The sequence below is a fragment of the Microtus ochrogaster genome, chromosome 7, assembly GCF_000317375.1.
Source record: "Microtus ochrogaster isolate Prairie Vole_2 chromosome 7, MicOch1.0, whole genome shotgun sequence".
NCBI classification, from domain to species: domain Eukaryota; kingdom Metazoa; phylum Chordata; class Mammalia; order Rodentia; family Cricetidae; genus Microtus; species Microtus ochrogaster.
This window is the reverse complement of record NC_022014.1, coordinates 36,808,954-36,816,931: the sequence shown is the minus strand read 5'-3', so window position 1 is coordinate 36,816,931 and position 7,978 is coordinate 36,808,954. Positions and strand designations below refer to the sequence as shown.

At 47.1% G+C, this 7,978-nt stretch overlaps 1 protein-coding gene across 1 annotated transcript in view; it reads right to left on the bottom strand.

The window, feature by feature from the left end:
* Ulk2 (unc-51 like autophagy activating kinase 2) overlaps positions 1-3,706 on the bottom strand; it is a 74,956-nt gene extending 71,250 nt beyond the window's left edge. Inside the window, exons 1-3 of the mRNA XM_005349895.3 lie at positions 3,147-3,706; positions 1,954-2,046; positions 77-118 (exon numbers count right to left, since the gene is read on the bottom strand). Of these exons, the coding sequence (XP_005349952.1) occupies positions 77-118; positions 1,954-2,046; positions 3,147-3,236 (225 nt within the window). The 5' untranslated portion in view covers positions 3,237-3,706. The remainder of the gene's footprint in view (positions 1-76; positions 119-1,953; positions 2,047-3,146) is intronic.
* Between the last annotated feature and the right edge of the window lie 4,272 nt (positions 3,707-7,978).

Here is a 7,978-nt window from a genome sequence, read left to right as displayed (position 1 = left end):
TTCCAATAAAATTCACTTAAATTCACATGAAATATTTTTTTTAATTTTAAGTTAAAAAATATCCAAAATAAAGTACCTGAACATCATAGAGTGCTACGATATTTTCATGCTGAAGTTCCTGGTAAGGAAATAAAGAATTTAAAATATTATTACATAGTCTGATAATCTTAATATATTTCTAGTATACAAATACAACTCATTTCTATATACACCTATACTATTTGTAGCACATGATACCTTTATTAACAGCTTAGAACAAGTCAACCCATTACAGAATAAAAATATGTGTATCTGATCAGACTTTACTTGAGAACTAAATTTTGTTTTTACCACCAGTTCTTTTTTTAATGATGTGTCTTATTTATCTATTTACCTGTACATGTATAGGAGTTCTTGCCTGTTTGTATGTCTGTGCACCATGTGGTGCAGAGGCCAGAGGTGTCAGAGTCCCTGGAATTAGAGTTATGTACAGCTGCGAACTGCCACGTGGGTGACAGGAACTAAACCAAGATCCTCTGAGAAGCAGTATCTCTGCAGCCCATCACTGTTCATTTCTTAGACTTCCAATAAGTGTTGTTTTCCAAACAAAAGCCACAATTAGTATGGTGGCAGACTGCCTACTAGTCTTCAATTTTTAACGTTTCAAATAGTAATAAAGACATAAATTCCAAAGTGCTTTTAAAAAACACTATCTGCCTGAAATATAATTCATCACTCAGAGAACTTTTCTTTGGAAATCATGACTTCTGCATCATTTCTCCCATCCCACGAACTGTAATTCTTATCAAAAATTCTCCGCGGGATGCTTTTGAGGAAAGCAGATGCTGGAGGAAGTTTCCACAATCAAATTAGTCTGGAAACACTGCTGTGAGGATATCAAAACCAGCAGAAAATTTTAGCCAAATGTTTGTACAGACAGTCACTGAACAAAGTTCACCAAATCTATTTGACTATGGACTCTTTTTTCCTTTTCCCCTGAAAGTGCCTCACTTTGATAATGCTACAGGCTGTGAGCAAATCTAAAAATTAACTTCCTTCTGGAGCTGGCTCAGTGCTTAAGGGCACTGGCTTCTCTTACAGAGGACCTGAGTTCAATTTCCAGACCAAACATGGTAGCTCACAACTTCCTATAACTCCACTTCAGGAGATTCAACAAACCTCTTCTGGCCTTTTTGGGCACCAGACACTTACACAGTGCATTTACATACCTACATGCATGTAAAAATACTTATACACATAAGGCAATAAAATTAACAAACCTGAAATAATAATGAATATTAAAAATAACTTTCTTCTATTTACAAGGGACGGTGAACACACCAAGTTCTCCTGTTTCTCCCTAACACTTAAAGGGTACAACAGGAGACAATAAGATACCAATTGTACCTGTGTGGCATTCAAACAATAACTAGAAGAAATCATAAAAAGTTAAAATCATTCTTTAATCCCTCTGTTTGGCCAAAAGTTACAAATATCTATTCTTAAAAATAGCTTCAAAGGGGGCTGCAAAAAGACCCAATGGCTGAGTGCACTTGATGCTCTTGCAGAAGACTCAAGATCAGTTCCCAGCGCTCACATCCAGTTCCCTGGATTCCAAAAGCCTCCAATGGCCACTCAATTCACGTGTATGTTCGCACACATAAACAAAACCAAACTTTTCCTAGTCACCAGGAGGCAGAAGTTGGCATATCTCTGTGAGTTTGGGACCAGCCTGGGCTACCCAGTTAGTTCCAAGTCAACCAAGCCTATGTAGTAAGACCCTGCCTCAAAATAAATAAACACATATTTGAAAAATAGCTTCAGATTATTCAATATTTCAAAAACAAAACTGAGCATGCAAAAATGAGCAGCAACTAAAAATTACCAAACTTTTACCCAACTTTAAATGTTCATGTTCATTTAACTCGGGCTAACTTTTAATCTAGTATGTAACTGTACTATAAAATAGCATACCTTTAAGATTTTTATTTCCTTTCCAAGCAGAATTTGTGATTTTGACAAGTTCTTTTTGTTAATACTTTTAATAGCTACCTCCCAATCAGTTTTCTGAAAAGGAAAAACAGTGTTATGCCTGAAAATTATAGTACAGAAATGGTTCAAAAACAATAAAAACGTGTTAAGTGTAAATATATTTTTAGCAAATCAATGTACATACAGTACTAGGGAAACATGATAAAGATCACAAGTCTCAAACAAAAAAATGGTTTGATAAATGACACAATACCAAGGCAATGTCCTACAACATAGTAAAAGTAGTAAAAACAATATAGCATTAGTTGAAAAAAGTTTACAACTATATGGCATTATGGTGAAATATGTATATAAACTTGGGAAGTGACAGGGTTCAACGAAAAGTAGCTTGGCTGGATTACACTTTTTGTTTGTTCTGTTTTCCTTGAATTTTAAGTTATTTCATAATGAATGAGAAACAGACAGTACGTTTTAACAGGCCCTTTGACAACAATCAAAACAACCAAGGCCTTTTGCAAAAAAATTATTTCCACTCCCTATGTGCCATTCTCAAATTCTTTAGATTCTAAAACCTCTTGTGACCCTACTTGCCAAACAGCGGCTAGAAAAAAAAATGTTTGAGGCTTGAGTTTGCATCCACGTTGTATTATTAGATTAGAGTCAAACTATCTTTCCCACTTGGAGTTCGTCTAACTCAAGAAGGGGAGAGACTGTACAGGGCACCCCGGACACGGAGGAAAGCGATACCATCCTAGTCCGAGAAAGTCGCAGGCTAACGGGAAACTCGCCCGTTTTCCACTGGGCGTGCAATTATCCACCTTAAAGGTGACAAGCTACGGAAAGCCCGGAGCGGGGGAGAGGGGACAAAGGTCCACCAAGCATGAACCCGGACAAGCACATTGCATCATGCAAGCACTGGGGTCTTAGTCGCCTCGGGACCACTGGCTTTTCTCTTCCTGGGCGTACTCCGGTTACCCAGCACACAGAGAAGCACAGCAGTGGCCCGCCGCCGGTCGGTAGGTGGAGCTCAGCCTAGCGTCTCCGGCCTCCAAAACAAACCCTGAGACAGTGACAGCAAGCACAAAGGCAGGCCGGCTCGGGGCGCCCAGCCCAGCGGCCGGGACCGGGGCGTCGGCTCCCCGGCCTTCCCCAGACAGCGGGCGAGCGGCGCTCACCTGGCGGTGCCGCCCCCGGAAGACCACAGCGAAGGCCCCGTGTCCCACGAGGTCCCGCTTGCTGTACTCGAAGTCGCCCACCACCTCCATGGCCGCGCCCCCGGGACATAGAGCGCTTGGGTGGGCAGCGTGGCGGAGAGCGGGGATCAGCACCGCGGGCCCGAGGGCCCGGGGCGCGCCCAGGGGCGGCGGGACGGGGGCAGCCACGGCCCCGGGCCCGGACTGACGCTCATGCCGAGAGACCCGAGCGGAAACGGGGCAGGCCGCCGCGCGGAGCTGGGGTCAACGAGACCTGGGCCCGACCGCTCCTCATGGCCCGGGCCGCCGTCGGCCGCGGGGCTCTGGCCAAGCGGCCTGGGCGCTGCCGGGCAGAGGGCACCGCCGCCGTCACTGGGCGTCCCCGGAGCTACACGCGCGCCTGGCAGAGGTGCAGGGCAGGGGCCACGCCATCCCCGCAGGGGCGACCGCCTCGGCTCGGTGCGTCCGCGGCGCTGCTGTGTGGCGGCCGCCGCCCTAGAACCCGCACAGCCGCGGTGGCAGCGCCTGCCTGCTTCGCGGGAGCGCCTAACGCACGCGCGCGCGCCGGCCGCTCCGCGCCGACTACCGGCCCAGGGCGACGTCAGCGCGTCTTGTAGGACGACGCGTCCCAGGCCTGCTCCCTCCGCCGAGAAAAGGAGTGCGCGCTCCGGGACACGGCGCCAGGCACCGGGGAGAGTCCACCGTCGCTGAAGCTGAAGAGAGTTGCCGAGCGGGTGAGGCCACGGCTGGTTAGTTACCAGCGGCAGCGGACTCGGCGCCGGCACCTGGGCTGGCTGGAGCCTGCCCCGCCCTGACCCGAAGCCGCCCTCTAAGGGGCGGATCTTGAACTCCCCAGCCCGGGGGAGTCGCTGCTGCGCTGGAGACACCAAGGGTCTGTCTAGAACAGACAAAAAACTCCAAGGACACGCCTTTCCAATCCAGAGGACACGCTGCCAGACTTCCCAGCGAAGGGAGAGAGTCTGACAGGGACCTGCGCCTTTTGCAAGAGGGAAGGGGGCTAGACTTCTGTGGGAGGTTCAGAACCTCCTTTGAGAGATTGTCTGGTTATTGTGTGCCTTTTTGTTTGTTTGTTTATTTATTTGTTTGTTTTTGTTGTTATTCGAGACAGGGTTTCCATGTGGTTTTGGAGCCTGTCCTGGAACTAGCTCTTGTAGACCAGGCTGGCCTAGAACTCAGAGATCCGGCTGCCTCTGCCTCCCGAGTGCTGGGATTAAAGGCATGTGCCACCACTGTCCGGCAATAAAGAGAACCTTTCTAAAGAGAACCATCTACCAGTTTTCCTCAGCCCCTCCCCGCCTTTGATGATTGTTCAGGTGACAAATAATTGTTAACTTTGCTCAAGAAAGTATCTTACAAAATTATGGTAAATAACATGGGTGAGCCTGTAGCTTGGTTTTTGGGATGCTGTTGTCCAGTTATCTCAGTTTCATCACCTGTCCCTGAAACCCATCTCTCTCTTTTTTTTCTTTTTTTTTATTCCCATTTCTCTTTTTAACAGATTTTACTTTTATGTGTAATGGTATTTTACCTGCATGTATGTCTGTGCCCTACAGCTGTACCTGGTGCCAGATGATGGTAAGTCCCCAGATGTGAGCCACCATGTAGGTGCTAGGAATCAAACTCAGGGCCTCTGGAAGAGTAGCCAGTGCTCTTAACCACTATGCCATCTCTCCAGCCCCCCCCCCCCGAAACTCATCTTGACAACCAGGTAGAGACCCTAAAAACCTCCCACTTTGAGACAGCTCAGGGATCTGAAAGCAATGTCTCTTAGTCAATTTTCTGTTCCTAAGGACACAATACCACAGACTCAGTAAGTCCATTTTCCATTGTCAGAACAAAATGCCCCAGGCTGGGCACTTTATGAATAATGAGATTTACTTAGGTCACAACTTTGGAGGCCGAAACTCCAAACAGCAAAGCGCCAGCTCTGACAAGGGGCTAGTGGAGAAAGGCTTCTCAGGGGACTATGGGACAGAGAGAGATCACACCGCCAAGAAGCCAGAGTGTGGGAAGAGACCAGGGCGTGGCTCTTTTATAACAACCCTGGGAAGAAATGGTGTCCAGGAGACCTACATTAATCCCTTTCATGGGCACTGCCCGTAATGATCTCTCGATTCAACTCCTTCCGACCACACACTGAAGACCAAGCATCCAGCGCAAGAAACTTGGAGGGACACAAACCATCCAAACCAATGCAATAAATTATAAAAGTTTATTTTGGCTTGTAGCTCTTGTCCGCAGTGGAGGGGCTGTATCTGGTGATGGCTTTCTTGCTGGCAGAGTCATGAAGTGGTGCGACCACAAGGCACCCTCAGATGAGATCCAGGAATGACTGAGGGACCTGGGCTTCTCTCTTTGATCTTTTGAGGATCAAACCCAGGATCTAACACACGCTAAGTGAAGTGCTCCCACACTGAGTTATGTCTTTATTGTGATTTTGCTCACTTACGTGACGGTCAGAGGATAACTTGCAGGAGTCAGTTTTCTCCTTCCGCCTTGCAGGACCCAGACATGGAACTCAAGTGGACAGACTTGGTGACATGGAAAGCACCCGTCTCATGGGCCCTCCCTAACTGCTTTTATAGCAGACTCACTCTGAAAGCAACATATTAGTCTGGAAATCTCATGAGTGGATTTGTCTGTTCATGAGGACAGTCCCATAGTCACTTCTCACAGACCCTGGTCCTGGTCCCAAATCTCCTGTTTGAGAAGGAACAAACTATACTCAGGCCACGGCACCTTTCTTCCTCCAGCCATCAAAGTGTGGGCCTTTGGATTCCTGCTTCCCTGACTGCTCACTTCTATCCTTACAGAAAAAAACAAAAACAAAAAAAACTGGCCCAAGTGGTTGTGTTCAACACAAAAATTAGCCTTCAGAAGCTGAGGGCAAATTAAACAACTCTATACTTGCATTTAAAAAAAAATGGAGTGGATTCCTTACCTCACTGAAAGACTCTGCAGTTTATCTCTAAATGTGAGCACTTCAGAAGACGTAGGTTTAACATGACGGCACTCAGTAAGTGGGAGATGTTTGTTCTGAGAGGCTGTGGGATCTTGTACAAGCTCCTCAACTTCCCAATCTATGGCTTCCTCATCTATAATTTGGGGATAAGGACAGCCACTATTTGCCTGGGCTGTTTGGAAGATTAAATAACAGGAGCGGGAGAGACCACTCAAGAGACTCTAAGACTCTTGCAAGAGGATCCAAGTTCAGTTCCCAGCACCCACACCAGGAGACTCACAGCTGCCTGTGTCTTCAGTTCCAGGGGATCAGATGTTCTTTTTTAGCCTTTGCAGGCACACACACATACACACACACTCTCTCTCTCTCTCTCACACACACACACACACACACAGAGAGAGAGAGAGAGAGAGAGAGAGAGAGAGAGAGAGAGAGAGAGAGAATATAAATATTAGGGAAATAAAGTATAACTGTTTGGAATATTATCTAATACATACAAAGTCTTATTTAAAGATTGTTTAAAAATAAAGTATCAAAGCCACCTTTACGCAGCATCTCCCCAACAGAGACCGGGGCCCTCAAGATTTCCCCACTTTTCCAACCACTCCCCAGGTGGTTTTCAAGTGAACTGAGCCCAAATATTTTAGCTTTGTAGCTAGACCACGGGCAGTTTCCTAACCTGGAGAGGTCGCTATCCATAAACTCTGAAGAGACGATGAGTGTAAGGTATCCGAGTGCAGGGAAGCAATGGGGGAGTGTGATCGTACTGCGATCAAACTGACAGCATAGGCATCACTTAGGAGACAGGCCTCTAGGCACACGGGTGAAGGAACTTTTAGGTTAGATTAGCTGAGTATGGTGATTAGGGTCATTGAAGGGAGGCGACTACTCTCAAGTGGGCAGCACTGTTTCCTGGATTGCACCAAAAGGAAGAAGGCAGCAGGGCATAAGCGTTTGTCACTCTCTGCTTCCCGACTGAAGATGCCACATGAGAAAGGCTTTTTTTTTTTTTTTTTTTTTTTTGGTTTTTCGAGACAGGGTTTCTCTGTGGTTTTGGAGCCTGTCCTGGAACTAGCTCTTGTAGACCTTTACGTAGCTCCCAGTTCTAGGCTACAGTTATCATGGCAGGGAAGTTGCGGCAGAGGGAGCCTGAGGAAGCTATTCAGTCACACATTGCATCCACGTTGGAAAGCAGAAAGCTCGAATGCATGTGGCCATCTCGATTTCTCCTTTTAATCAGCGCAGGCCCCCAAGCCCGGGAATGATTCTGTCCATTTTCAGTCTTCCCACATCAACGGCTCAAAGGTGTGCCCCCGAAGCACATCTCCCAGGCGATCCCAGATTATGCCAAGTCGACAGCTAACAGTGTATTTTACCACAGCAATAGGAAAGTCACTAACCCAGGGTGGAGATGACACAACTAGCAGCTCCCACAGAGTGTGATGGCACAGAGAACCCACCCTGGACCCAGAACAGCCAGCTTCAGTGCAGTGTCCTGAGTTGTTTCCTTTGGCCTCCGTACTCTCCAGGAACAGCACAGAGCCTTCCTGCTGCTCACCTCCCTGTCCAGATGAGGCCACACTGGCTTGGCCGAACGCACTGTGTACACACGCTTTTATCTTTGCTTTCATCTGCGATACAAATCACAACCCGTGAAAGTCCTTAGCAAAGATCCTCTAAATTCCCAGCGTTAGCCAGTTATCACTGTGACAAAGACCCAGCAACCAACTTCAAAGGGCAGAGGTTTATGTTTGACTCTTGGTTTTCAAGGTTCTACTTGGTGGACCGCTGGCTGGCTCTATTGTTTCTCGATGAGGCAGAGCATTCTGGT